Raw genomic sequence first — 27403 nt, 5'->3', positions numbered from 1 at the left:
GGGCTTCGCGTTCTTTTTGGCGTCTGTGTGAGCGCAAAGTGGACGCGTGGGATTCGGAGGGCGGAGCGACGGAGGGAAAGGAGGGCATCAGCGTCTCGTCAGCGCGTTGGAGCAGTCCCAGCAGGCTGAAGATTTACTGGCTCATTTACGACTGTCGTACTTAGAGCTGGATCAGGAAAACTTTGGACTGAAAGGCGACACGACGAGGAAGGAAGGAGAGTCGTGAAACTCGTCAGGGGAAGCGGAGCTCGAGGACCAGGAGTTCAACTCGGAGTTTCAGGTTGCCCCAGAGTGCCAACTCAAAAAAAAAGGATGATGATGCTCGTTGTGCAAACTTTCTTCTGTAGTGTGTTGGGAAAGAGGGAAGAGGGCAGAACGGGGAGAAAAGTCGCGTCGAGCTGACTTTCCCGACCGAAGGCTTCCCTCAACTCTCATCTTTAAACCGAAATGCTTCTCTATATCCGCCGCTGTCGCCGTACGACCTTCCCTCGAAGTCACCCCTCTCGCTCTTTTCGCCTGGGGCTTCCTTCCTTCCTTCTTCGACCTCTGACCCTCCAACGACGACCTCAAACTCAACGACTTCGCTCAAGGATGATGGACGCTCCTCCTCTCCTCCTCTGCGCATTCGTTTTCACCTTCGCCCTCGTTGGGCTCTTTTACTTCCTCCTCAGTCGACCTCGTATGGCAGGGATCCCAACGACGCCTAGCCTCCCGCTCTTCGGACATCTCCCCTCAATGATCTTCCACTTTGCGAAGGAAGGCAACATTGCGCCTTGGTTGGAGCAGTTCCCGACTTTGCTAGGGGAGAGGCAGTTGACGAACTTTTTCATGATGGGAACGCCTTTGTGAGTCGCTGAGTCGAGAAGACGATGGGAGGGAGGGAAGAAAATCAGGGGAGGGAGCGAGGTTGAAACTTGACGAGACAGGAAGAGCTTCACTGACGCCGACTTGGCTTTCTCTCAGTCTCATCGCGTCTGATATAGAGATGATCAAGTTCGTGAATGCATCGAGGGATTGGGATACTGCTGATTCGATGATTGAGGTGAGTTGAGGCTCGAGATTCTTGGAACGAACGACGCGTCGTCTGACTCTCTTTTCGATTCGTTCTTACTTCCCTCAGATCTTCAGAGGTGCGATCCCGAAGTCCGTGTTCTCCAACAAGACTGGTACGCACATCACAGCTTCCCTCGTCCAGCTCCTCCGCGAAAAGCTGATTTTCCGCCTCTCATCGTTTCGTTTCGAAGGAAAACTTGTGATATCCCACCGACGCGCTTTCGCCTACGTTTGTTTCATCCCTCTTCGTTTCTCCGTTCTCTCTGTATATACACTGACCTTTACGTCTCTTCAGTCTTCATCTCCGGCCTTCCTCAACTTGACGGCCTCGGTCTTCAACTCGCATTGCAACACTCTCCTCGACGAGTTCGGTGCGAGGTCTCGGTCTGAAGCAGAAGGGGAGGGCCCTTTCTTTGCTTCCCTGGCTCGTCTCGAAGGTCTCGGAACGAACGTAGTGAGTGCCACGTTCTGGCATCAGGGAGAAAGGAGGGAGACGACGGTGCTGACGCTGTCTCTTCCTTCCTGAACCGCAGATGGCTGAGCTTTTGTACGGAGACTTCGACGAGCAACTCTCTTCTGGAAAGCCTCATGTCTTGACCGAGGACTACGTGACGATAATGAACGTCAGTTCGAGTCCGAATCCAAGAAGCTCCAGCGGTCCTGACATTGTTCGTTCTGTCGACGCGTCGCAGACCATGACTTCGGGGCCGTTCTGCGAGCTCATCTCTTGGGCCAAACGGTTGCATCCGGATGCTAGGGCTGCTAGAGATAGGAATGATCTCTACGTGATTGATCGAGTCGAGAAGACGAGGCAGAAGATTAGAGGGGGTGGGGAGATCGACGGCGTCAAGTCGATGGTCAGTCTCGCTTTACTTTCCTTGTACGGATTCCGAGATACGAGTCAGCACTAAAAGAGCACTTCTTTGACTTCTTCTGTCGACTTAGATCGACATCATCGTGAGGAAGGAAGCATCGAATGGAGAGGGAGAGGTCATGCCCGAAGACGAGCTTCGAGATGAGTTGACTGCTTGTGAGCTTCTCCCTTCCTCACGATATCCTTCTTCGTCAACTGACTCGGTGGTTTTTTTTTCCGAGCAGTCATGTTTGCTGGAGCGGAAACCTCGAGGTACGCGTCCTCTCTGCTCGATCATAATTCTCTTCGACGCGCTGACTTCGATCTCGTTTCTTTTCACAGCACAACTCAACTCTGGGTACGCTCTTTCAAGACCACCCGAGACCTAGTAAATCCTTCACTGAAGTTTCGTGTCTATCAGGTCCTCAAATTCCTCAGTGAAAACCCTGAAGTGCAGAAACGACTTCACGACGAGCTCGCTCGAGCTTTGCCCTCCCCCGACGACAGAGCTCCCACTCTCGACGAGATCACTCCCGATCTGACACCTTGTGAGTACATCCATATCTATCTAGTTCAACTCAAAGACGTGCTGATCGTCTTCACTCATCGAAACAGACTTCGAAGCCGTCGTTCAAGAATGCTCCCGACTCGCTCAAGCCGTCCACTCCACAGATAGACAGGGTTCGTCACTCTCCCATGTCCCCTATCTCTATCCAAAACGTAATTCACGCTGTTGTGTGCTGACTTTCGCTCTCTTTCTCCAACCGCGTCGATTCGCCCTCCAGCTCTTGTCGACACGACTCTCTTCGGTCCCAACGGAGAAGAGTACGCCATCCCCGCTGGAACTGGAATCTTTCTCCTCACCGGATGGGCGACGAGGCATCAGTATTTGGATTCGGAGGAGTTCCGACCTGAGAGATGGCTCGACGAGAAAGGGAGGTTCGATGCGACGAGGGTTTGGTCGGCGAGTTTTGGAGGTGGGACTAGGTGAGTCGATGGTCCTTTGTCTCATCAATTCACTCCAAACCTGACGTCCCTTGCTTCGTCTCGCAGGATGTGCTACGGCTACAAGATCGCTGTGAGTGGTGTCGTTCTCGAATTTCCCGCGACGCGTCGTCGACTGACTCCCGCTCTTTGTTTGTAGCTCGTCTTCCTCCGCCTCTTCATCGCCCAACTCTCCCTCTCCTACTTCATTCTTCCCCTCCCTTACCACCTTCGAAGCGAGACTACGACGGAACGCATCACGAGGAAGCCTGATACGAACTGGGTCGGGTTGAGGAGGTGGGACGAGATGCCTGAGGCGATGGTTGCTGGTGGGGAGGAGAAGTCGAACTGAGACTCGTTTGGAAGGTAGGCGTCATTGATGACATGTATATATCGCTGAAGGAGAGGAGAAAAGCAGGAGAGAGAAAGAAGGGAGAAGAAGAGAGAGCTGAAACGTCGCTCGCGTCGCCCTGCCTCCGTTCTTTGTACTTTTATGAAAGAATTTGAGACCTCACGACAGCCGCCTGTCTTCCCAAAAGTCGATGCTGAGCGCACCCGCCTCAATTTAGCTTCCTGGTATGAGAGAGAAGATGAAAACGTCTCCCGTCTCTTGAACCAGGGAGATGTGGAGGGCGTCGATCTTTCGACCTCAACACCCCTTCCTTCCCTCGAACGTCCATCTCCTCCCCTCCCTCCCTTCTACTTTCGCTTTCTTTCTCTTCTTCAGGTGAGCCTACACCCCTTGCTCTCAATATGCTCTTTGATCTCAGCCGCTGAAAATTCTCTCTCCTCCTTCGTCTGCTCGTTCTCTCGCCAGTCCCTTCGGTGCTCGCTCGAACCCCCTTGCTTCTTTCCCTGCCTCCCCTTCCTGTCGAGTTCCTTCCTTCCCTCCGCCCTTCAAACCTTCAAAGTCTTTCTCCGCCATCATCTACGAGACAGGTGAGCTCGTCGTCATGCTCTATATAGAGAAGGAGAGGGAAGGGAACGGAAGAGAGGGTTGATCAAAGGGGAATCGAAAGCTCACCACCCCTCCCCTGCTCTCTTTCCCCATTCTCTCTTCCTTTCCTCCCCCCTTCCTCCCTTGCCCCTGCTTTTCATCTACTCAGCCCTCATCAACACCCAACCGAACCAGTCTCTCAAAAGCATGCCCAAACCTTCCGTTCTGATCCTAGGGTGAGCTCGAACCCTCGAATGAAACCAGAGGCACAAGAGACTCGAGTGCTGATCTCTTTCCTTCTGCCTTCTTCGGCTCTGTTTGACCTTTGACTCTTCCTCGAATCGAAGTGGGATATCAACTTTCGCTTCTCCGTTGCTGTCTCTGCTGGTCCCAGAAGGAGGAGAAGCTCTCGTCTCGGTGAGTTCTCGTCGCCGGAAGAGCGAAGACCGAGTCGCAGGAGGGGAGCGAGGGAGAGAGGGAGGGAGAGCGAGAGCTGATCCTTGTTCGATTGTTTTCACGTGGGTTTAGTTCGTGAGGATAGTGGATAAGGTAAGTCTTGGATTCTGGTAGGATCTGGTTCGGGCGTCGGTTTCGATGCTGACGCTCTTTCTTCGAATCCACAGGTGTCGGTCGTTCCAGCGACGACGTGAGTTTCCTGTCCTCTTTCTTCTCACCTCTCCTGCTCTACTCTGACCTTTCTCTTCTCCTCGTTTACTTCTCACCTTGCAGATACGTCTCTCCAGACTTCCTCCTCTCCCTCAAACACACCGATCTCGTCGAGTATCGTCAAGCCAATCTCACGGTCTCGTCGACCGTCACTTCCGTCTTCGATCCTCCGCCAGGCAAGGAAGCCTTCACCATCGTCTACGATCTCACAGGAGAGAGGGATAGCTCGAGGCCTGAGATCATGCACATGACTCAGACGGCTCAGCTGGCGGCGGGGTTGGGAGCTGAGGCTCAGAGGAGGAAGGTCGACGCTTACGTGCGAGTCTCGTATCCCTACGTGAGTTTACACGACCTCTCAGCTTGGTTTCTGGATGAGTAGCTGACGAAGGTTATGCTTCGTCTTCTTCAGTACAAGATGTCGGGATCGGAGAAGGGTGGGCACAAGGAGAGCTCGTCGAAACTGGTGCCGGACGAGGGTCGAGGACAGGTTCGTCCCTCCCTTCCTCAAATCATCTTCGACCTAAATGAGTTTTCAATGATTGGAAACCTTCCTTTCTTTTCCGAGCAGTGGCGGCACGAAGCTTCCAGAGCACTCGCGAATATCCCTGAGTTCGTTTTCCTCCTTCTCGACTCGCGTCTCTCCTCCTCTCGACTCCTCTCTCTGACTCTCCTCCTTCCTTCTCAACAGTCTTAACCTCGTCATTCTTCGGATAGGAGCTGAGTACGGACCCAACTCTCTCACCGGAGTCGTCCTTCCTCGGATCGTCGCCGGTCACATCGTTCGTTCGAATCTGCCTCCTCTCCCTCCTCTTCGAGCCCTGCTGATCGACGCGTTTTCTGCTTCTTCATCCAGTACAAGTACCTAAAACAAGACATGAAGCTTCTCTGGGTTCGTCGGCAGCCTCAGTCCCCTTTACCCGTCGTTCTTGTCGTGCACCGCTGACTTTTCACTCCTTTCTCGACGCGTCTCGCCCTCTTCCTCCTTTCATTCCCACCCAGTCCTCCGACCTCAAAATTCACACCATTCACACTACCGACGTCGCTCTCGCCGCTCATCTAGCTTCGGAATGGATACGTACCGTCGGAGGTCGTGTGAAAGCAGACGCTCTCGCTGCTGTCGAGTTTTCGCCTTCAGGAGTCTCGAAGGAGCAGGTGGAGGAGTTGAAGGGGATCTGTCCGGTGGAGAAGACTCCGAAGGCTGTTCTGTTCAACATCGTGAGTCCCGAGCTTGTATTGGCGGTGAGGAAAGAGAAGAGAAGCCTGATCTGGGCTCGAACGACTTTGCTTCGGACAGGTCGACGACGGTTCGACGACTCAGGACGTGATTGCGAAGGCTGTTTCGAAGTTCTGGGGCATCAAGGTGAGTCGTCTTCAGTAGAGTGGATTGAGAGGGAAACGAGGCGGGGGACCCGACGAGGATTCGAGAGGGACGAGTCTCTCTTGCGATTTCGACCTCAATCAAGCTCGTGCTGACCTCCCTCCTTTCCTTCACAGCACGACTACTACGGTGCAGTGACTGCTCTGTTCGCAAAGGTGATCTCAGCAACTCTCTCGTTTTTCTTCGTCTGCGAAACTCGTTCGCTGACTTCCCGCTTTCCTCCTCGAATCACAGCTCGCCTTCAAGGATCTCGACTTCAGGGAGATGGTCGAGGACGCCAACGAGATGCACATCGAGGCGTGGGGAGAGATGCTTCAGAAGAACACTCCTCCGATAGACAACAGTCCGATTTCGCCGTAGTACGTCCTCTTCTTGCTTTCCTTCCATCTTCTCCGACGCGTCGTCTCCTTCCCTGACCGACCTTTCTTCTTTTCCTTCCGTCTTCTCTCTCTTCAGTCTGCCAGAACACGAGTTCCAAAAGGTGGGGTCCTTCTTCAAGCTTCTTTGTTGAGCTCGAAACTGACTCGACCTTCTTCTTCGCCGCCGAACGATCACATATAGAACGCCATCAACCTGGACGGATCGAAAGCTCGAAAGCTCCTCAACTTCGTCCCCAAGCATCCTGCTCTCACCCTCGAGGAGGTCGAGAAGATCGTCAAAGGGTTCCAGGCTCAGAATCTTTGGCCGAACTGATCGAACCGACCTCTCTCTTTTTCTCCTTCTCTCCCTCCCCTCCCTCGCACCCTGCTCTTCTTCTTTCTTGCTCGCTTAACTTTCTAATCTACTATACCTACCTCCCTTCTGTCTCTTAGATCCCCCTCGCATCTCTTCTCTACTTAATCACCCTTCGACGACCACGATACCTCTCACTCTCACCTCCCTTCCGCTCTCGCTTCAACACGACTCTGCATGATGCCCTACTTGCTTCACTCGTATATCATAGGCTACACACACCCACTTATCTTGGGTAAACACCTCCTTCTTGGATCGATGAAGCTGGTTGATGATGAAGAAGAGAGAGAGAAAAGGAAGACAAGAGGATCTATGCGCTGGCGAGTTGGAGGGTCGTCGAGCTCAACCTCCTTCCTTCCTTCGAAGCTGTCTACTCTTTGGCGTCTCTCTCCTTCGTCTTCTTTCCATGAGATGGAGCAGCAAGAGCAGGTACGTAGGGGCAAAGGAAACGACAGCGAATACGAAGAGCGACGCTAGACGAGCTCGACGCGGACGAAGAAAGGGAGGGAGGGGGTAGGATGTGTTCGCAACGAGCTCCCAGCTCTTCCAAACGGAAGAACTGAAGAAGCCACAGTAGTGAAAGGAGGAGGGGTGGGGGGGTCCCTGACAACGCAAGCCAGTAGTGCAGCGGCAAGGTCATCGTGTCTCCCAATCGTGCAAGCAGAGGATCAGGGAGACGGGCAAGGCAAAAAGATGAAAACCAAAAGGGACCCGATGGGTCCCGTAATAGTGGTTAAACTATTAAAAACAGATACTACACATGATCTAAGCCAAAAGGCCAGAGAGGATGAGGAACGAAAACGAGGGAGGGCGGAAGGAGGTTCTTGTACTCGAGAGAGGATTCACGAGGTTTGTAGGGCTGTCCTCCTCGAAATCGAGAGTTGGATGGGTCGGGATTCAAGCTGAGAGGCGGAGGGGGGAGGACGGGGAAGAAGACGCGTCGGTTTTCCTCTCCCTCTCCGCCTTCTCCACTTGGAAGGCCGAAGGGAGCCAGAGAGGACCTTTCCGCGTTGTTCTGAAGAAGTAGAGATCTCGACGAGAGCAAAGTATTGAACCTACAACTGATCGTTCTTCAAGGGTGGTCGCGTAGAGAAGAGAAAGAGCGAGAGACGCACACCTCAACCCCACGTTTGACCGGCTCGACTCGGTCCTCTCGAGCTGAGACGGCTCCAGGGAAGAGTTTTCTGATACATCTCTTCTTCCTCAAAGTTTCGAGCCCTTCACTGTTCTCAGCGACGAGCTATCGCGTCGAAAAGATGGGTTGGACGATCCGGTTCCGAGATTCGACAAGTCGTTCCTAGATCGAGAGTCGATGCCCCTGTCCGCGTCGTCGACGACTCCTTCCTTCTTTCTTTCTCTAGAAGCGCATGAGTTCCCTGATGGGATCCTACTTCTATCCAGCAATATGTAAAAGATTGGGCTCGACGCTGAGAAGAGCGAACGTTAGGAAAAATCGAAGAAGGAAACGGGCGCTCGCTGAGACGACGCGCTTCTCTTTCTCCATCGACCTGAGAAAGATGGAGAGGAGTTGATCAAGATCGTGAGTTTCCGAGTAAGGAGAACGGCAGAGAAAAAATATGACGTGAGCGAGAGAGAAGGTCGTAGAGGCGAAAAGAAAGGAGAGCGAACACTGTGAAAAACGAACGAAGGTCGAGGAGGCCGTCCGATGCAAAGGAACCTCTATAGAGATGTATCGTGAGAACAAAGGAGGAAACAGAGCGAAAGCTATCAAATTGAGGTATCGACCGGAGAACCCAAAAGACAGAGAAACGAGAAAAGCGTGCGTCGTCGTCGAAGAAAAGCAAACGATCCGTCTGCCTCCCTCCCTTCCTCCTCCCTCACAGGAACATGTTCTCAGCCAGCTTCCTCTCCTCTTCGTCCACGATCTGGATCCATATATCTCTTTGTTTGCAGGATTTAGGAGGGTCGAAATCAAAGGGAGGGGAGGACGAGCCCGTGGGCGGGTAGCTTTTCGAGGACGGTAGCTTTTTGAGGGCGGTAGCTTTTCGGAAGAGTTTCCCTTTTCTGCAAGACGAGAGGCACATTACGGTAATTTTTCTCCCTGACGGAGGGAGGGAAGGAGGAGGGGAGGGGAGAGCGGGAACGGGGTTGGACGCGTCGACTGCTATAGCAAAGGCATGGATACAGTTTAGGTCCAGTCGAATATTCTATGGGGAGGTTGAGGACGGGTGAGATATCTCTAGTTCTGTGTGGGGCGAGAAACGGAGGAGAGGGAAAGAAGCGACGGTCAGTCGGACGCGACGAGAAAAGAGCGAGGAAAAAGAACGCACAGCAGCTTTCGTCTTCTTGCTTCGAAGCTTCATGAGAAGGAAGACGAGGCCGTCTGTAGATCGAATAGAAGGTGACGGTGAGCGGTAGTCGAGAAAGAGGAGGAAGGGGCGGAAGAGCGAGGACTCACAAGACGACAGGACGAATAAGAAAGTGAGGCAGATGTCCCTCCACCCATAGATGTGCTTTGAAAGGTTGAGAGTGGCGAGATAGTCGGATCCCTTGGAGTAGACACAGTAGGCACACTCGTCGGTCGCATTCTTGAGGAAGAAACGAACGGAAATTAAGAAGATCAGCATCGTCGTTCGAGGGAAAGTCGAAAAGAAAGGAGGCCTCACGTCGTCGACGATGTAACCGGGGTTCTGAGAGAGGAAAGGCGCCATGTACTCTCCACAGGTTTGGCCGGAAGGAGGAGCGAATCGTCCGAGCTCTTGGTCGGTGCAGCGAACTTCAACGTCCCAAACTGTTGCGAAGAAAAAGGAGGGGAGTCAGGTCGAGAAAAGACCAAGTCCCCGTTGTTCGAGTATTCCAGCGCAACGTACTGGGGAATACTAGCATAGCCCCCATTAAGTAGTTGAAGGGATTGAGGTAGTAGAGCCAGTATCGCCAAAACTGAGAGAGAAGGGAGGAAGACACAGTCAGCGTAGATCGGTCGGCCGGACCGCGTCGACGTCGGTTATGAACTCACAGCAGTGATTTGTGGGTAGGGAACGAGAACGCCAGAGAAAGAAACGAGTACACCGATGAGGAGAGGGTTGACGAGTGCGGCGAACTGATAAGAGGGCGTCGATAAAAAGGCGTCAGGACCAGACTCGGGAAGGGAAGGTCGAAGAGACGACGACTGACTGTAGCGTTGGGAGCGTAAGCAGCCACGAACTGCCCGATTCCCGTGTATAAAAGCTCGTATAGAACCTGGAGGGTCGAGTTTTAGAAAAAGCCCGGTGAGCGGAAGGTCGAGAATGAAGAAGAGAGGAGAGAGGAAAGAGGTTGACGTCAAGCTCACCATCTCGAGGAAAACGGGGCCAGCGACTCCAGGACGGAACGAGAACCCAACGACAGCGTACCTGAAGAGAGGGAAAGCTTGATCAGCATGCGAGACGAGATCGACGAGGACAGACGGGAGCTCGAGAAGAGGAAACGAAGCAAGACTCACCAAGGGGCGAAGTAGAGGAGGGCACAGACCAGGAGATACGGAATCTCAGCGACGATCTCTCCGAGAATGAAGGCTTGCCATCCGTAGAGCTTGGCCTTCTTCTCTCGAGCCTGAGTCGAAGAGGAAAGAGGAAGAAGAGGGAAAGAGACGCGTCAGTTCCAGCTTGGGAGGTCGCCCTCTTCTTGACGATTCATGTCGCAACGAAGGCTCCAACTCACCTCAAAGATGTCTCGATTTGCGATAAACTTGGGCTGAACCTGTGCGATGACCCCCGGAGCGACGAAGATGAACTGGAAGATGGTGAAGAGTCGAGCCTGAAGGTCGGCGTAGGAGTTTCCGATCATCCAAAATGTACTGAGAGGAAGAGGGCAGACAGGGTTCGAGGTTAGCATGCATAGCGAAAGGATGGAGAAGCGAGCGAGGACTCACAATCCGTTGAAGAGAGCAGATCCAACGTGCAGGCCGAACTTGGAAGATATGTATTCGGTGTCTCGCCACAGCTGAGAGAAATCAAGTCAGCAAGATTCGAGGAAAGCTGAGACGAGTAGGAGCTAGCTCACCTGAGTTGAAGCTCGTTGGGTAACGAGACGAAGCTGGGTCATGGTCGTCGAGGCGAACTCGTTTCCCTCCTCTGGATCGTCCGACATCTTGTCCTTGTTCTCCGCTTTGAGCCTCTCGATTTCCTTCGCGACTTCGGTGCAGTTGTCGCTCTTGAGCCAGACTTCAGACCAGTCACGTCCCTTGCTGAGATCTCCGGAGACGATGTCGATCATTCGCTGCAAGGGTAAGACGCGTGACTTCAGTCAAGGGGAGGACGGAGACGGGTTGAAGACGACGCGTCTCGCTCACCTCGGCTGGGTTGACGCCTGATGGAATCTTGACGTTCTCCTTCTCGAAATACTCAGGAAGCTTATCGATCTTTCCGACTAGAGGGAGGAAGAGAGAGAGGTCAGATCGAGACGAAGAGGAGGAGGGGGGGGGGAGCTGCTCACAGTAGACGGTTCGACCTCCTTTCTTCAAGAGAAGTAGGTCGTCGAACTCGGCGAAGAGGGAAGCTGATGGTTGATGAATGACGGCGACGACCTGAGGTCCGAGAGAAGGAAGCAGCGAAAGGTGGGGTCAGTCTCGAAGGGTGAATTTCGACGAAGGAAGAAAAACTCACAGCTTGTCCTGCAGCTGCGAGTCTGCGAAGGAACGAGACGATGAGGAAACTGGACTGTCCGTCGAGACCCTGAGAGCCGAGAAAAGGAGGTTTGACGTCAGTCAGAAGAGTCGCGTCATGTTTCGAGGAAAGAAAGAGCGACGCACCGAAGTCGGCTCATCGAGGAAGAGGAGAAGAGGTTTTGACACGAGTTCGACTCCAATCGTAAGTCGCTTCCTCTGCTCAATTCCAAGTCCGGCTCCAGGAACTGCGAGAGATAGAGAAGATAGTCAGAACCAAGGGTAAGGAAGAGAAAGAGAAGGAGCAGAAGAGGCGTCGAGGACTCACCTCCAATGATCGCGTCCTCGATGTCGTGAAGTTCGAGCAATTCGATGATGGTATCGACGTAGGCCAATCGTTCTTTCGCAGGAGTGCTCCGAGGTTGTCGAAGCATAGCACTGGGGAAGTGGGGAAGTGAAAAGGGAAGGAGGGAGAGAGGACGTGAGTTTGGGCAAGAGAGGCGTAACGAAGAGATCGACTGACCTGAACTCGAGAGCTTCCCTGACGGTTGCCTGAGGCAGATGAACGTCGACCTGCTCGCAGAATCCAGTGGTTCTTTGGAACGAGAGAGGGAGAGGTTGACCGTTGACGAGGACTTCTCCGTGCAGTTCTCCTTCGTCCTTCCTCTGAGCCAAGCAGTCCATCAAGGTTGTCTTTCCGCTACCACTCGCACCCATGAGACTGTAAAAGCAAGATGCGAGAAGGAGTCAGATGGTGTCTGAAGGCGTTTCGAACGATTTTGAGACGTTCGACGAAGGGGAGGACGCGTCGCAGCTCGTTCCTTGGGGGACGACTCACGCGGTAAGGGTCCCTGGCTTACACCATCCCTGAACGTCCTGTAGCAGAGTAAGCTGCTTGTCCCCGGATCCGACCTTGTAGGTGAGCTTCGACCAGGTAAAGACGGAGTTCGAAGCATGCACGTCCTTCGAGCTCTTGTCCTTTTCGCCTCGACCTGAGGGTTCCTCCGTTGGTTGCGAGGTCGAAGAGCCTTCCTCCTCGTCTCGAGGTCCAGTCCCGTTTTGGTTGGCAGATTTGATGAACTTTCCTCCCCCTCCACGTTTGTACAGGAGGATAGCCTCTGCGAGAAGAGGAGAAGAGCAAAGAAAGAAAGATCAGACATCGGATCTTCGAAGAAGGGGAAGAATTTGGACGAACTCGTGGATCCAGCTCCAGGGAGACGTTCGGTACCGATGCAAGTGAGGACGACGAAGAAGATCCAGAGAGCGATGACGATTCCGAAGTTCCTGCGACGATAAAGAAGGGAAGGATCGAAGGGATCAGCTTCGTGCGAACGATTTGGCGCTCGATGTTCGAGTTCGAGACGACTCACCTCCAGAGATGAGACCGGTAGAGTGCCAAAGCAGTCGAAAGATAGGTGGTTCCGGAAAGGGAGGTAGACTGCGAGGGAAAAGAAAGGTCAGAAGATGGACGCGACGGTCGACGGATGCGGAAGACGACTCGAAGCCTCTCCCTCTCTCTCGCTTCCACCACCTCCACCCCCTTTCCTCTCCAATCTAGGCAAGGGTAAGTGAACGTAGAGACACGTACTCCAGCGACAGAACCAGCGATGGCACAACCCTGGTTGCTTCCCGTCGTGTAACCTTCACCGTAAGGAACCAGTTGATTGGGAGCACACTCGAAGGTCTGACCAGTGAACTCGTTGCTCATGAGAGCCTCGAACGAGTAGTAGATCGGGTCTGAGAAAATCGAGGGCAAGGGGCATCAGCTCCAGCGTCGAAGGAGCGGAACGAAGAGCAAGAGGTCGAACGACGATGAAGAGCTAGGACTCACCGAGCCACCTAAGCCACCCAAACCAAGGCTTCATCTCCCTAGTAGACACTATGAATCCAGCGTAGGTGACCAGCACAGAAAACGTGAATCCGGAGACTGGTAATAGGTAGAAGGAAGGTCAGGAACGATCCTCGACGTCGAGCGCGTCAAACTCACCTTTCGAGGCTCCCTGGAAGCTCCCAAACATCGATCCGATGAATCTGAAGAAGGCAGTCGTGCTCAAAGTCGTGATGTCTAGAAGGGAGAGGAAGAGTGTTGGGCAGGAAGAGGAAGGAAGTAAGTCAGCCAACTCGAACCGACGCGACGGAAAGGGGAGACGCGACGCAATTGGAAACCTCGAGAGATCGGTACGAACAAACGAAGAGGTAGAAGATGAAGAACGGTCCGGGTTGTTGACGGAGCCCAGTCATCTGAATGAAGGAAACATAGATTAATGCTGACGTTCGAGTTGCCGAGGGGGGACTGATCGACTCACGAAGTAAGAGACCAAGCAGAAGACAGCGAATTGAACGAGGAAGATGGGAAGGTCGGCGAGGGTTTGGGCGAGCATCACTGCCGATGGTCGGTACATGGAGAAACTGGTAGAAAGTGAGGGGAAGGAAGGAAGGTCAGGGGTTCGGAAGGGAAAGGAGGACGACGAGAGCTCGAACTCGTCTCTCACCCTTTGTGCTTCGCCATGACGGCTCGACCTTCGAAGGCTGCCGTAGTCTCAGCGAGGGAAATGAGAGAAGGGACTGCAAGGTGAGAAGAAAGGAGGTACGGTGAGCGAGGGAAAGGAGAGATCGAAACGAGAGGCACGGTCGACAGCGACTCACAGAGCAAGCTCAAGAAGCAAACACCCCCTCTCGTGAAGAGTCCACTCGTGGTAAGCGGCATCGAGTAGAAGAGAGATCCAACGATAAGAGATTGAACGAGAGTAGTCAACTGTCGAGCCCAAAGGGTGTACTGTTAAGAAAACGAGGAAAGAAGATCGGTTCAGTTCTCGATTGAAATCGAAACGAAGCTCGAACGGAAAGCACTCACTTGATCTCCCCACCTCTGACGGTACTCCCTCTGAAGAGCGTTGGTAACTTGTCTTCCGAAGCCGACGGTTTGAGGTTGGTTCTTGATGGCCCTCTTGTGCTTCTCTCGCTTGACGACGTCCTGAAGAGCTCGGGTCTCCTTCTTCGTTCCTTCCTCGTCGGCGAGATGATGGTCGAGCTCCTCCTGCATCTTCCTACAGATCTCCGAAGAGCGATATCGAGAAGCGAAGTCGGCGATTCGAGTTGGGATCTTGGACTCGAAACCTTCTCGCACTCGTCGCTCGGACATGACGGTGACTCCAGTCAAGCTACGAACGAAAAAGGAGAGAAAGGGAGTCAGCATTGAGGCCTTGAGAGGGATAAGCGTTCGAGATGAAGGGATACCCACAAATCAGCGACGTTCGCCCCGTCCAGACAGTCGAATCCCATGTCCTCAAAGTATCCCTTCGCTTGATCTCGAGGTCCGTAGTAGATGATCTCTCCTTCGGCGATGACAGTAACCTTGTCGAAGAGCTTGTAGATTTGATTTCCAGCTTGGTCTGGTGAAGCATGAAAGACGAGAAGAGCGTCAGAGAGCTGTGATGAAGGGCGAGCAAGAGGAGGACGCGACGCACAAAGGGAGATGACTGTCGTGTTTCTCGAGACGTCCGTGAGATCCCTCATGATCTGAGCGTAAGCGAGAGCAGTGTTGGCGTCGAGTCCTCGAGTAGCGTTGTCCCAGAGCTGAACAGAAGCTCGAGAGGTCAAGCTAGAGAAAGAGGTCGGAAGAGTTCAGCTTGAGGCTTCGCCGTGTCGAAAGGAGCGGATGCGTAGAAAGAACTCACACTTCGGCGATCGAAACTCGCTTCTTCTCTCCTCCACTGACTCCTCGAACGTACTCGTCTCCGACCTTCGTCTCGTTCGTGTGCTCCAGACCGAAAATCTTGAGGAGCTCGGCCTTGAATTTGGCGTCGTATTCTTCGGACGATGGAATGCTTCCATCTTCCTTGGGAGGTCGAGCTTCGGGAGCAGGAGTGTTGTTCTGAAGAGCGAAATCGAGAGTGTGACCGACGGCGAGGTTTGGGAACTGGAGCGAAGAGAGAGAGAGAGAGAGGGAGGGGTAAGAGACGCGTCGAAATCGGGGACGTAGAAGAGGTTCGGAAACTCACGTGAATATCGTCCTCTGAGTTGAAGATGACCTGTCCTTGGTAGGGCTTGAGCTCCTTCTTCGAGCTCATCGTTCCGTCTAAATCGCAAGGGGAAAAAGTCGGCGACGCGCTGAAGAGGAGAACGAGAGTCGACGAGAACAAAACTCACACTTTGTCTCTCCATCGATTCCAGCGAAACCCTCCGTCAATCCAGCGAGAGCCTTCAAAAAGGTGGTGCATCCAGATCCGGGTCGACCCTGTGTGCAGAAGAGGGCGAAGAACGGGAATGAGTTAGTCGAAGTCGACGGGCGCAAAGCATGAAGAAAGAGAGATCACGAACGACGACGAGCATCATCTCTCCGGACTTGACGAGTCCGTTGAAGTCATGAAGTAGGTACCTGAGAGGAAGAGAAAGGAGGAGGTCGCGTCAGTGAGAAGAGCTCGAACGAAAACGACGACCAAGAATCAAAAGTCGCGACTCACCTCTCTCCCTTCTTGAGGTTCTCTTTCGAAGCCTTGTCCTTCTCTCCCTCCTCATCTCCCGACCTCTTCGCCCGAGAGCTAGCATCCCTGTCCTCCGCCGCCTTCGCCTCGTGAAGTCTAGCAGCCTTCTTCGCGTCCTTCTTCCCTGACCAAGGCATGAACATCGATCCGACGGTAGGAGCGAATTCGACGTCTCCATCGCCTCCAGAACCTCGGACGGAGAGATGAGAGTAGGAGAGGGGAATCGAGCGAGTAGAGGGGAGACCAGTGTGGGAGGAGAGGAGATCTTGATCTTTCTGGAAATGATTTGAAGAGAAGAGGAGGCGGGAGGTCAGCTCGACTTGAGGGTGACTATGGAAGGGATAGAAGATCAAGAGATGACGAAGCTCACCTGAAGCTGCTTCCTGAAAGTCCACTTGTTCTTGTCGTCCTCTCCTGAAGAAGAAGAGGAAGAGGAAGCGTTCTTCTCCTTCAAACTGTTCGAATCTTCATTAGCGACGATCGCCCCCTCCTTCCTCCCTTCCTCCTCCTTAGATCCGATCGGCTGTTCTCCGCTCTGAGAGGAAGAAGCAGCGGTCTCCGTGTCGCTCCTGTCCTCGTTCTTGGTGTGTTTCTGCGAGATCGAAGGCGGAAAGGGTGAGGAAGGGGAGGGGGAGGAAGAGGGAAGGGAGGAGGAGGAGTTGAGCTCGACGGCTGAAGGCTGATCGGTCGAAGAGGTGTCGTTGTTGTTGCTGCTGTAGCTAGGTTCCTTCCACGAAAGAGGTCGACCTAGGGATTCCATGACTCGAGTCGAATCTGCTGGTCGAGAAGTTGAGGGAAGTAGGAGTGGGTGTTGAGGGAACGAAGAAGACAAAGCAGCTTCCTCGATGCCGTCCCAGCGACTCCAAATTGTTTGTTTTTTTTGGCCCCCCTGCCCGAAGTCGTCCCGAACGAGACGCGGGTGATAAATCGTCATGACCGAGCCTGTTCCTGCCTAAAGATCGTCCTGACCAGAGAATGGAGAGCGACCGAGGCGGCAAATCTCGAGAGAGGGGGAGGAAAGAGTCGACTCACGCGTCGAGCGAAAGCTCCTCAACTCTGCTTCGTTTGAGAATCCTAACGCCGAGCTCGTCCAAGGGGAGAGACAGAAGTCTGGGAAGAAAGCGTAGAGAAGTCATGGCAGCGGGTTTATCAGCGGGAGAGAGAAAGGAAAGCAGCTCCTACGTTCGATCCCGTCTTCGATGCGGCCACGACGCGCTGGATCGAAGTACTGCTTGCGAGACATCGATGGAGGCCTCGCAAAGGTCGTCGGGAGGTTGGCGTGAGAGTTCCATATGTAAGAATCAATCGAAGGCCCAAGATCAGCGGAACAGAAAGGAGAAGAGGGCGAGCTCCCGAGGCTCGATCGACGTTCTTGCCTTTATCTTTTGGTTGAATACCCCAGCTCGCTTCTCTTGAAAAGCGGAGTCAAGAAGTTTCGTGCAACTCCAGGCTCGTCCAAGGCCTGTTCTACTTCCAAGGTGGTCTTCGAACACGCTCTCGTTGAGGAGGTGGAAGGGTCGAGGAGCTGTCACTGGTTAGAGGAGGGAGAAGAGAGACGGCGAGCTTCGAGTCAGCCGTTGGTTCGAATAGCAGGAGTTGCACACTACAAGAAGAGGCCCTATGTACTTATGAGGTTTATGCGTCTTCGTATGAACCTTAGAGTATCGAGACAGGGAGGCAGGTTGATGCTACATAGGAGAGTTCAGCCCTCTCCTGCTTCCTTCCTTTCGAGCTTGCCACTTCCTACTCTTAACGACCACCTCGACATCTCAACCCACCTCTCTTTCCCTCCTCTTCCTTTCTCTCTCCCAACGTGGATGGCATCCTCGACATCATCTCTACCTTTCCCGTGCAAATGGGGGTTCTGTACGGACAGGTTCTCGGAGAAGGGAATCTTGCGAGCTCACGTCCAAACGCACATCCTCGCCGAGAAGTTCATCAGAACGGAGGAGTTGGATGTAGAGATGAGGAATGGACAGTGCTACGCTAGGGAGAAGGAGAGTCAAGGCTTCGGTAAGTCCAGCTTCCAACTGAGGGGGGAAAGAGGGGGGGAGAGAGGGAAGGAAGGAGGGAGGGAGGGAGGGAAGGAAGGAGATGAAGCTCAACTCTTTCCTTCGATCCTTCGTTGCCTCTTCATCTTCGAATCCCTACTTATATGGCATTCGACGCTCAACTGACTCATATCATCTGCGTATAACTGCTTATCAGGCACCTTCCTTCAAGAACAACCTCACGCGTCCACGTCCAACTTCGTTTCCCAACCCTCCACCTCCTCCTCCTCCTCTCACTCCCAACCACCCTCCATCCTCTCCCAGCACACAGACGAATCCCTCGCCCAACCCTTCACCGAGCCCTCTCAAACCACCACCAACCAGCCTCCTCCAGCCTTCCTCGGCCCTCCCATAACTTCAGCACAACCAGCGACCACCGTCGTTTCCTCTCCATCCCACACCAACCTCTCCTCCGCCTCGGACCTCATTCCTCACTCCCCTGGAACCGCCTCCTCCTCGGCATCCCACTCACCATCAGCTGCAGGCTCGGCAGCCGTAGGAACTCCTTCCCCGAAGAGAAGAACGTCAGGAGGGTTTGGGACGCTGCCGCTAGGGAAGAAGAGCGTGTTTGGCTTTGGGAGGGACGCGTTGAGGTTCGGATTCGGAGGAGGAGGAGGAGGAGGAGGAGAAGGATCTGCTTCGAGTTCATCACCGTCATCGGGAGTAGCACCAGCATCGACACTAGCCGTTCCAGTCGCGGAAGTCGTCGTCGTCGAATCCGAGAAGCACTCAAGTCAGGACTCCAACGCGACTCGAGCCTCCCTCACTTCCTCCACCAACCAAACCTCTCCTTCCTCCCTCGGAGCTCAAACCCAACTCGAAATCCAAGCCGTCCTAGCAGCTCAACACAGCAGCCAACAACAACAACACTCCTCCTCCCCACCGTCTCCCTCCCAGCACGAAGGAAGTCAATCCTCGCCTCCCTCCTCTCCTCACTCCTTCCTCGGCCGTCAAACTCAAGGCGAGTTCACCAACCGTCGACACACACCCTTCCCTTCCTCCCCACCTTCCAATGCCAACGATTTCTCACCCTCTCCAACCTCGCAACACCGGTTCCTCTCCCCGTCGGCGTACGAGGACGATCAGGATCAGGACGAGGAGGATCTGGACGGGGACGAGATGATGAAGGAGTTCCTGGTGGATGATTTCGAGAGTGTTGATGGGGAGAGGACGAAGGGGAAGAAGAGGGCTGGTGGGAGTAGTGATGCGGAGCAGGAGGATCTGGTCGAAGACGAGTTGATGACCCAGGCGATTCCGAGGAAGGGAAGGTAGTTTAGCTTTGTGGATTCGAGGGGAGGAGAGTTTATGCCACGTCTGTTTTCTCTCACTTTACATCGCGTCGGAAATCTAGAAGTGTGACAAGACGCGTCTTCGATGGCAACGAGGGTAGTAACCTCTCGCAGTACATTCGACTTTCCCTTGGGCTGATCCTTCGACCTCCCTTTCTCCTCCTGACGGCCATCATCTCTTCGTCCTCTTCCCTTCCAGAGACGGTTCGCCTCCCGACTTCTCGAGAAGGTCAGTCCTCCTGCCTTTCTCTCCTCTCCCTCTCTACCTCTTACTGACTCCTTCTCTCTCTCTTCGTTCAAAAAACAGAGTCCTCACCTTCTCCCGTTCGTCGACCCTTCCACTTCCTCCGCATCGCCACGCTCCTTCCCCTTCGTCCCTCCCTCGTCGTTCCTTCCTCGTCTCGATCTCGCTCTTCTTCCCAAGCTGGATTTCTTCGATAGGCGGTGGACGTCGACTCTTCGTTGGATTGGTCGTGCTTTGTGGTTCTCTCGTTTCCTCTCTCCTCTTTCCTCGGTAACTTCATCCCGCTTCGCTCCTTCCACCTCCTCCTCCTCCCTTCCCTTCCCTTTTCCTCCCTTTCCCCCTCCTTTTCCCTATTTCCCGTTCTTCCAAGCCGTCGCTGACTTCTCGTTTCGACCTCACTCAACAGACGAATCTCCCTCTACCTCTCTTCAACGAGGGAAGCACCTCAGCCGTGATCCGCTCGACGAGAAGCTCAAAGGACCTTTTCGGGAACGCTAATCTCAAATAGAGATCTCGGTCCAAAAGCTCCAGAGTCGTTGAAGGTGAGCTCTCGTCCTTCTTTCCCTTCCTCTACATCGACGTCGCAGGAGGAAGGGGTCTCCCTCGTCCTACGTCTCGCTGAACTTCCCATTCCTCTCCTTTCCTCTCCTCTCCAGGCTCTGCGAGTCTAGTAGTTCGACCGTCGACCAGAACGTCGGCTGTCGGGTATCCATCCCTCTCCTTCCTTCCAGAGGAGGGTTGAGGGAAAGCAATCCTTCCGTTACGCTAGATTGCGTTTCGGTTGGACATTGCCTCCTTTCCGATCCTGATTTGGATCGATGGAGGAGAAAAACTTCTCTCGGATAGGATTTCGAGGGAGGTCCTTCGGTTCCTCTTGGTCAAGGATGACCTTGAGGACCATTTGGGTGTTGGGTCTGGGTTGGAGGGAGGGACGGCGGGAGGGGACAGAGAGGAAGAGAATGAGATGGATTCGAGAGGGAGATTCAACTCTCCCGCCCCAAATACTGCTTGTGACTGCTGCAAGGTTGTACTCAAAGTCAGAGCGAAGAGAAAGTTGATTCTGTAGAGATATCGAGGGCGAGGAAGAGGAGCGGGCGGTCGCCTTTGACGGCTTGAGCAGCGCCGACGCGTCGTCGTCAAAAGGAATCGATCTGCTCTTGATTTGAAGTGAGACTCGGAGGTGAATAGTCTCAAAAGGAAAACTTTAAAGAGTTCTTCGACGTCGTAACGTAACCTCCGCAGTCCTCAGCTGACTTCAAAAGCTGCCAAAGAGGCCGGAAACCCTTTCTCCTCCTGACGGCCACCATCTCCTTTTCCCAGCTTTGGTGCTTTCCTTTCCTTCTTCTCGAGAAGGTGAGTGTTTATCTTCAAGTCGCATCACCTCGTATTCCTTTGCTCACCCTCTTCGTCTTCTCCTCCCTCTTCAAGAGTCCTCACCTTCTCGCTTTCGAACGGAAGTCGACGTCGTCCCATCTCCACCCTCCTCCGGCCACCTCTCCTTCTTTCCTCGAGGATCTTTCCCTCGAAAAGAACAGCGATTCAACTCGCTCTCGGTTGGCCTCTCTTTGGCTTCTCTTCTTTCGTTTCCTCTCCCTCGTCAGTCCACGACCCATTTTTCATTCTTCCCTTTTTCAAGTCGACGTGAGCTCACTCGTCTCCTTTCCTCGTTCCTCCTCCCTCCTTAGTTCGGGTTTCCGGTTCTTCTCGCACTCTTTCGATTCTTCCGAGGAAGAATCTTCGTTCAGATCATATCTGGACCTCTTCGTCGAGTCACGCAGTGGTTCGTCCTCATCCCTTCGTTCGTCTTCCCAGCCCCTCTCCTTTTTCTCAACCTCAACCTTCTGCCTTCTCTTTCTTCCTTTCCTCACAGGCTCTTCGCACTGACGAGCTCGCAGAAGCTCGTCTGTTTCCGTCTCTGGCTAGACGTATCACGGATCTCGCATCGAGATCCTGTCGTGCCCTTCACGAGACGCTCACAGGATCGTTTCGGCTGGGTTTCGAAACCTCTGTTTCGCAGAAGCAGAGGAAAACCCTTTTGGAAGGGTTTGGAGTTCGAATGGAGTTCGTTCCTGCTCGTCCGAGACGCTTCGCTATCGAGTGGGAAAAAAAACGAGCGTTCTGACCTCGATCCTTTTTGCCCTTCGTCTTCCTTTCCAGACTCCAGGACGGCCCTGTCGGTCGTTCTTCTTCGCTGAGCTGCAAGAGCTTAGTGGTAGGGATTTGATTTCTCGTCGATGCAGTGTTGGCGAGTGGCTGTGGTTGTGGTTGTGGTGATGGTTGGGTTGGGGTTTGAGGTGGGAACGAGAGGGTCGTTCTCAGAGCAGCATTTCTTTTTTCGAGGCGAGGATGGAGATGTCAATCGGAGATTCAACTCTTCCCTAAATCCAGCTGCTTCGAGAAAGAGAAAGGAAAAGGAACTGGAGTGCAAGAACGAGAGAAGAAGAGAATCTCAGAAGGCAGATCTGAAGGTCGAGCCTCAGGCAGGCTTTCGAACTTTCGACGACGCGTCCAGGCTCGTTTTCCCTTCTCTCCCCCTCTCTCTCTCTCTCGTCGAAACTCTGAAAAGCAACGCAAGCATCGATATCGAACGAAGGAGTAAGCAAGGGAAAAAAGCAGTAAGGCTAGCAAGCAGAAGCCAGCGAAAGGGAAGCAAAAAAGCAAAGAGAACGCGTGGGCGGAGGGAGAGAGAGTCAAAGCGAGTGCGAAGCGAGGGAAAGCAAGAGTCGGTATAGATGAGTTGCTAAGAGACAGTGGTTGTGGGTGGACGCGTGGAGGGACGAGAACGAGAGAAAGAGAAAGCAAAGAGACGCGTCGTCTCCCCACCTTCCTTCCCACCTTTTTGCCTTTCCTTTCCCTCTCCTCCCCTCCTCGAAAATCGATAGACCGCGCAAAGCATCGAATAAAGGCTAACCACCACCACGATATCTCTAGAAGATCCTCCCATCGCCTCGCCTAAGCCTAAGCCGAGGGAAGCTTCTTCGCCCCAGCAGCGAGAACGGAAGCGGCGAAGGCATCCTGAGCTTCCTTCTCTCCCTCGTAACCCTGTGCGTTGGAATCGAAGCCGAAAAGGGGGGGAAGGGGGAAGGGTCAGCTTTCGAGTCGAGTCGAGTTACGAGAAAAGACGAGAGGAGGAGGAGGAGGAGGAAGAAGGAGGAGGAAAGGAGAAAGGCTTAAAGAAAGAGGGAGACGACGAACCTCGACGATCATGTCGTTCAACCCGAGATCCTCGTTCTGCTCAAAGTCTCGCTTGTAGAACTCGATGGTCATGTTGGGATCGGCGTCGGGAGCGTCTGTTTAAAAGGTAAGAGAACGAAGGAAAGGGGGAGTTAGTCGGCGAAGGAAGGAAGGAAGGAGATGGAAAGCGAGGCGACGGGAAGGAAGGGACGAGAGGAGGGGAGGGAAAAAAAGAAAGGGACGAACAAGGGTTCTGGAGGTACGAGTTGGCGAGAGGATCATCCAGGATCAAAGTGAAAGGTCGAGAAGCAGTCATGACCTGCGAACGAACAAACCGAACGAAAGACGAGTCAGCGTTTCGTCCGTCCTCTCCCCGCCCGCTTCCTCCCACCCTCCCTCTCCTCTCTCCACCCGAAACCCCAAAGCGCAAAGAAGCACTCACCTCCTTCAACTCCATCAAGAACTTCTCGAACCCCCCCATCCTCATCGGTTCGCTCCCTCCCGCTCCTCCTCCCGTCGTCGAGTCCCCTCCTCCGCTCGCAAACACCTTGTCCGACAGCTCCTCGTAGACCTGGGTGAGGATTCCTTCGAGGGTGGTGAACCGACCTCCGAGCGTTCCCGGTTGGAGGAGGAGTTCGATCTCGGGGATTTCGAGACCGCAGGTTTCGGACTGGGAGAAGGAGGGAAAGGGGAAGGGGAGGTGAGTTTTGGTTTGGGTTTGGAGGGAGGAGTGGAAGCGGAAGGAAAGGGAGAGGGAGAGAGAGGGAGGAGGTTGGAAAAGGAGGATGAATGGGACGCACCTTGAGGAGATCTCTCGAGAGATCCTCAGCGTCCTCGACCTTGAGGGTGATCTTCTTCCCCTCGGCGGAGACGGCTCCTCCAGACTTGACTTCGTTGTCCTTGTATCCGCAGGACTGACAGTTCGTCGACATGATGATGATGTCCTGCGACGAAGTTAAACGAAGGAAGAAAGGAAGCGAGAGAGAGTCAGCTCGAGAAGAGGGAGGGAGGAACGAGAAAACGACGCGTTCCCGAAAATCGATGATCGACGCGTCGAACTCGACCCTCCGAAGCGAAACGAAAGCCGAGAGAAAAAGGACTGTGACTCTCACCTGGAAATACGGAATGTTAACCTTCTTCATCAACGTATCCAAGCTCCCTCCACAACTCGAGCAATGCCCAGGGAACGAGTAGACCTCCTCGTTCTCAAACTGACCCTCCCCCTTATCCACGTACTCCTCCTCTCCCTCCGCATCCGCCGTCGTCCTCTCCCCAGCAACGACATCCTCTCCCGTCCTCGCTCCAGGTCCAGAAGCAGCCATCATCCCCAAGGACTCGTCCTGCTCTCGAGTTCGAAGGTAGGTTCGCAGGGTCCATTTCGGGTCCGAGATCGAGTCGATGAACTGGAGGAACGAGTTCCCAGCGGGGTCGTCGAGGGTGATGGTGAAAGGGACGAAGGGTTTTTCGACCTCGGTGGTGGTGGTGGTGGAAGAGGAGGGAGTAGGTTTGTGATCTTCAGGGAAAGGTTCGAACTTCTCCTCTCCGGTCTTCCTCCTCTTGACGTCGTCCCTGTCCGGCCTCTCTCCTCCCTCTCCCTCCTCCGTCTTCTCCTGCTCCTCCTCGACTCGTCCTCCCCCCTCCCAAGTCATCTCCCCTTCCTCGACCGTCTCATCTCCCAACACCTCCCTCAACCTCTCGACGAGCACTCCAATCTTCTCGTAGTTGTCCGGTTCCATAATCTTCCTCAACGGTTGATCCAACGCGAGATCCCTCATGGTGTCTCGTACGATTCCTTCGACGTTGGTGAGTTGACCTCGATTGGGAGGGATGGTGAGTTGGAACTCCGGGATGGTGATGGTGCACGTCGGGGATTTGACGATTTGACGGTCAAAGTCGGACCGGGAACGGATGTGAGCCGTGTAGATCGAGCCACGTTCTGGTAGGGATTTGAACCGGAAGCAGATTTGAAGACGAGGAGGGAGGGAGGGGGAGCGAAAGAAGGGAAGGAAGGGAAGGAAGGGGTGAGCTCTCGTCTCCTCGTTTCTTCCCTCTTTCGAACTCACCTTGAATCATCCCAGCACTCTGAATCTCTGTATTGTTCTCCCCGCAATGTTCACACCTGAAGCTCATCACGACCACCTCCCTGAAGAACGGAATACTCGTCAACAGCAGACGGGTCATGCCCTGAAAAAAAACCGAAGAAGGGGGTGAGTGAGTGAGCTCGCTTGCTTATTCACCTTCCTCTCCTTCCTCTCCTCCCCCTTCTTCGACTGACCTGCTCATGACACCGCATACACAAACTCTCCACCTCCTGAACTTCTCTCTCCTCGTCCTCAAACATCTCCGAGTCGTCGCCTCCCTCGACGTGCTCTGCTCGAGCGTCAGCGTTCGCGGCGAGCGAACCGATCGAGGGGAAGAAGCTGGAGGGATAGCACGAACAGAGGGAGAGGTTCAGCGACAGAAGGAAGGGCAAGAAAGGTGTAGAGAGGTTACGAACGGGTCAAGTGCTTTGGGAGCCATAGTGTTGTGCGTTTGTTGGGAAGGGAAGGGAAGGGAAGCGGGGTGGTGGGTTGGAGGAGAGAGAGGTCGACCTCTCGAAATTCGAACGACGTCGTCTTTCCTCTCTTCGTTCGTTCTCTTTCTTTACGCTTCTATAGACTTCTGATTCTCCCAATCGGACCTTCAGCTCGTCTTCAAGCTCTCTAGTATCTTTCAGACCTCAAACACGGCAAATTCACTCTCCCTTCTCTCGCTCCCTCGCTCGTTCTCGTCCTCGCTTCCTCTCCTCGCCTCTTCGTCGTTCGTCCAAGTCGAATCATCAATACGTCGGTACACCAAAGACTCCATCTATCTAAGCCTCAATAGCCGAGATGGTCTTGGCCTCCTTCCTGCTGGTGGAAACTCCCTTGGCCTTGGGGACCTCGACGTCGGAAGTGGAGAGGATGACCTCGATGTGGGCTGAGAGAAGAAAGAGGGAAGGAGAGGAGACGACAAAGGTCAGTTTCGGAGGCTCGGAGAGAGAGTTGGGGAGAGTGTAAACGCACTAGGGTGTCCCTTGTAAGGCTGGAGGATGGGAAAGAGTGGGTTGGGTCAGCTCAAGAGGGGAGGGAGGGAGGAAAGGAAGGGAGAGAGAAGAGAGTAAAACGAACGTTGATTCTTCCTGGAAAGCGAGAAGAAAAGAGAGACGAGAACGGATCAGTTTCGTGTTCGAGACGCGAAGAGAACAATCAGCTTGATGAGATGAGACTAACCGTGAGCTCGGAAAGTCCTTCGGTGGGTTTTCTGGAGAACAAAAGAAGGAAGGAAGGAAACGAGAAAGGGAGGTCAGCTCGAACGCGACTCTCCTGCCCAAACACCTCCGTCAACTCCCTCAATTCGCCTACTCACGGGAGCCTGCTGCACACAGATGTTCTTGATGATCAAGTCCTCAACGGCGATGTCCTTGGCCTCAGCGTTGGACTCAGCGTTCTTGAGGAGTCGGAGGATGAATCGAACCGACTTCTCGGGCCATCGTCCTGGTTGAACGGTCGAACACAACAACAAAGAACGGAACGAAAGAGAGGAACGGGAGGAAAGGCAAGGGAAGACGTCAGTTTCGGTCTCTATGCGGTCGCAGGAGACGCGTGGGGGCCAGGTGGTAAGGAGGAAGGAAGGAAGGAAGGATGGGAGACTGACCCTTGGTGGTGTTGAACTGCTTAGCCTGACCAGCTCGTCCGATACCTCCGGCGTATCGTCGGAAAGGAATGACCTGCTTGTGCTCCTGAACGTCGGCGAGGTAGGTGTAAGCCTTGGCGAGCTTCATGCCTAGAAGAAAGAAAGTCGAAAGGAGGGAGCGTCGAAAGAAGGTCGTGGCGAAAAGGTCAGCTCAGCTCTTTCTCTCCTTCCCTTCCCTTCAACAAAGGACTCAGAGACGTACCGGTAAGGGCAGCAGCGACCTCTCGCATGTTCTTGAAGTGAGTCCTCAAGTACTCTCCTCGAGACTTGGCGGCTGTAGGAGTAAAAGAAAGTGGATGGAGAGTTGCGAGTCAGACGAGCTTTGTCGAGTCGAGGGAGGAAGGTTGACGTTGGATGGGGATTTGGGGAGGTTGAACGAACACTTCTCGGGGTTAGCGGCAAGGGGGGCGGAAGCGTATCGGACCTGAGAGGGGAAAGAGAAGGAAGAGGAACGATCAGCTTGAAGCTCAGCGAAGGGTGGGAGGAGGGAAGGAAGAAGGGAGTGAAAGCTCACCATCTGTTTGAGAGGAAGGTGCGGGCGAGGAGGGAACGAAGGGAGAACGATACGGTCAGCATTTCGTCCTGCATTTCGTGCAGTCCGACAGAGAGGAGGTGTGTGCGAGCGAGAGGAGGTCCAGAAGGGTCGATATAGAGTTGGGGAAGAAGGGAGGAGGGGAGGAACGGAGGGCGAAGAGGGAGGGCGAGCGAGGGAGGTTCTTGGGTTGCGAGGTTTGTTGAAGTCGATGGAGGGCTGTAGGGAATGGATTTTTGAGCATGGTTTCTCCAGAGTTGGCGATATCCTCCTTCCCTCTTCAACTTCCACTTCTGCCAAGATCCAGCCCTACACTCCATCGACCGTAATTCCCAGCTTGTTTCCCTCCCTTCCATCGACGACCTCTTCGCTCGTTTGACCCTTCTTCCACCCTCTCCCTCTCGTCTCCTTCTGATCCGTGTGCGACGATTCGAGCTGTTCCAGATAGGTGCGGGCAGGGAGCGTGTATGGGAAGGGGAGTAACCTTGAGTTTGAGGGGTATGCGACGGAAGTGGAAGCTTGTACGAAGGGAGAACGAGCTATTGAGGTTCTCGTTCTTTTTTCACCAAACGGCTGCGGCCCTCTCCTTGTCTCTCTCCTCCCTCTCTCCCTCCCTCCCTTTCTGTCCTCTCTCTTCCACCCCCAGCTCTCCGCCTTCTTTTTCCGAACCCTTTGGTTCTGTTTCATTCCCAGCAGGTCTCCTCGACTC

The 27403-nt window shown here is 53.9% G+C and overlaps 7 protein-coding genes across 7 annotated transcripts; 4 read left to right on the top strand and 3 right to left on the bottom strand.

The window, feature by feature from the left end:
- The first annotated feature begins 1671 nt into the window (after positions 1-1671).
- Positions 1672-3263, top strand: BDY24DRAFT_387417 (cytochrome P450). Its single transcript, XM_076640221.1, has 8 exons — positions 1672-1910; positions 1999-2083; positions 2152-2179; positions 2249-2454; positions 2522-2587; positions 2692-2893; positions 2960-2984; positions 3051-3263. The coding sequence occupies exons 1-8, from the start codon at positions 1749-1751 to the stop codon at positions 3240-3242; spliced, it is 966 nt and encodes a 321-aa protein (XP_076497216.1). The 5' UTR covers positions 1672-1748; the 3' UTR covers positions 3243-3263.
- Positions 3264-3546: 283 nt separating this feature from the next.
- On the top strand, positions 3547-6876 carry BDY24DRAFT_387408 (uncharacterized protein). The gene is made up of 17 exons (XM_076640220.1): positions 3547-3617; positions 3708-3829; positions 3997-4063; positions 4175-4244; positions 4356-4376; positions 4451-4473; positions 4557-4830; positions 4903-4980; positions 5062-5102; positions 5182-5272; positions 5347-5382; positions 5493-5708; positions 5788-5853; positions 5988-6026; positions 6106-6230; positions 6328-6352; positions 6433-6876. The coding sequence occupies exons 3-17, from the start codon at positions 4035-4037 to the stop codon at positions 6562-6564; spliced, it is 1266 nt and encodes a 421-aa protein (XP_076497215.1). The 5' UTR covers positions 3547-3617; positions 3708-3829; positions 3997-4034; the 3' UTR covers positions 6565-6876.
- A 1771-nt stretch (positions 6877-8647) lies between these two features.
- On the bottom strand, positions 8648-16450 carry BDY24DRAFT_440966 (ABC transporter; the record flags this gene model as incomplete). Its single annotated transcript, XM_076644570.1, has 38 exons — positions 8648-8665; positions 8895-8947; positions 9023-9152; positions 9231-9355; positions 9435-9504; positions 9581-9664; positions 9739-9804; positions 9896-9956; positions 10046-10155; positions 10264-10399; positions 10475-10545; positions 10606-10821; positions 10895-10971; positions 11038-11128; positions 11208-11276; positions 11354-11454; positions 11535-11644; positions 11730-11927; positions 12045-12324; positions 12402-12490; positions 12577-12644; positions 12795-12943; positions 13038-13133; positions 13194-13271; positions 13393-13447; positions 13513-13615; positions 13699-13771; positions 13853-13982; positions 14061-14367; positions 14448-14598; positions 14674-14807; positions 14884-15125; positions 15208-15284; positions 15356-15443; positions 15527-15584; positions 15670-15965; positions 16061-16282; positions 16361-16450. The coding sequence occupies 38 exons, from the start codon at positions 16448-16450 to the stop codon at positions 8648-8650; spliced, it is 4572 nt and encodes a 1523-aa protein (XP_076497214.1).
- Positions 16451-17108: 658 nt separating this feature from the next.
- On the top strand, positions 17109-19467 carry BDY24DRAFT_44628 (uncharacterized protein). Its single transcript, XM_076644921.1, has 3 exons — positions 17109-17703; positions 17899-19259; positions 19338-19467. Exons 1-2 carry the CDS (start codon positions 17319-17321, stop codon positions 19011-19013), a joined length of 1500 nt encoding a protein of 499 aa, XP_076497213.1. The 5' UTR covers positions 17109-17318; the 3' UTR covers positions 19014-19259; positions 19338-19467.
- A 1956-nt stretch (positions 19468-21423) lies between these two features.
- BDY24DRAFT_44659 (uncharacterized protein) lies at positions 21424-22242 on the top strand. Its single transcript, XM_076644922.1, has one exon. It carries the CDS (start codon positions 21509-21511, stop codon positions 22004-22006), a length of 498 nt encoding a protein of 165 aa, XP_076497212.1. The 5' UTR covers positions 21424-21508; the 3' UTR covers positions 22007-22242.
- On the bottom strand, positions 21834-25014 carry ZPR1 (zinc finger-containing protein ZPR1). Its single transcript, XM_076640219.1, has 9 exons — positions 24946-25014; positions 24724-24868; positions 24512-24632; positions 23561-24384; positions 23249-23392; positions 22891-23118; positions 22695-22767; positions 22470-22564; positions 21834-22316 (listed from the first exon to the last, which is right to left on the bottom strand). Exons 1-9 carry the CDS (start codon positions 24966-24968, stop codon positions 22233-22235), a joined length of 1737 nt encoding a protein of 578 aa, XP_076497211.1. The 5' UTR covers positions 24969-25014; the 3' UTR covers positions 21834-22232.
- A 234-nt stretch (positions 25015-25248) lies between these two features.
- Positions 25249-27219, bottom strand: BDY24DRAFT_387379 (ribosomal protein L22/L17). The gene is given in 10 exon segments (XM_076640218.1): positions 25249-25406; positions 25493-25511; positions 25598-25608; positions 25700-25730; positions 25836-25963; positions 26124-26252; positions 26365-26436; positions 26544-26587; positions 27162-27163; positions 27179-27219. Coding segments are annotated over 9 exon segments (543 nt in total). The 5' UTR covers positions 27179-27219; the 3' UTR covers positions 25249-25299.
- Between the last annotated feature and the right edge of the window lie 184 nt (positions 27220-27403).

The sequence above is a fragment of the Mrakia frigida genome (genome assembly GCF_051309035.1).
Source record: "Mrakia frigida strain ATCC 22029 unplaced genomic scaffold BDY24scaffold_13, whole genome shotgun sequence".
In the NCBI taxonomy this organism is placed as follows: Eukaryota; Fungi; Basidiomycota; class Tremellomycetes; order Cystofilobasidiales; family Mrakiaceae; genus Mrakia; species Mrakia frigida.
This window is presented reverse-complemented; position numbering and strand designations above follow the sequence as displayed.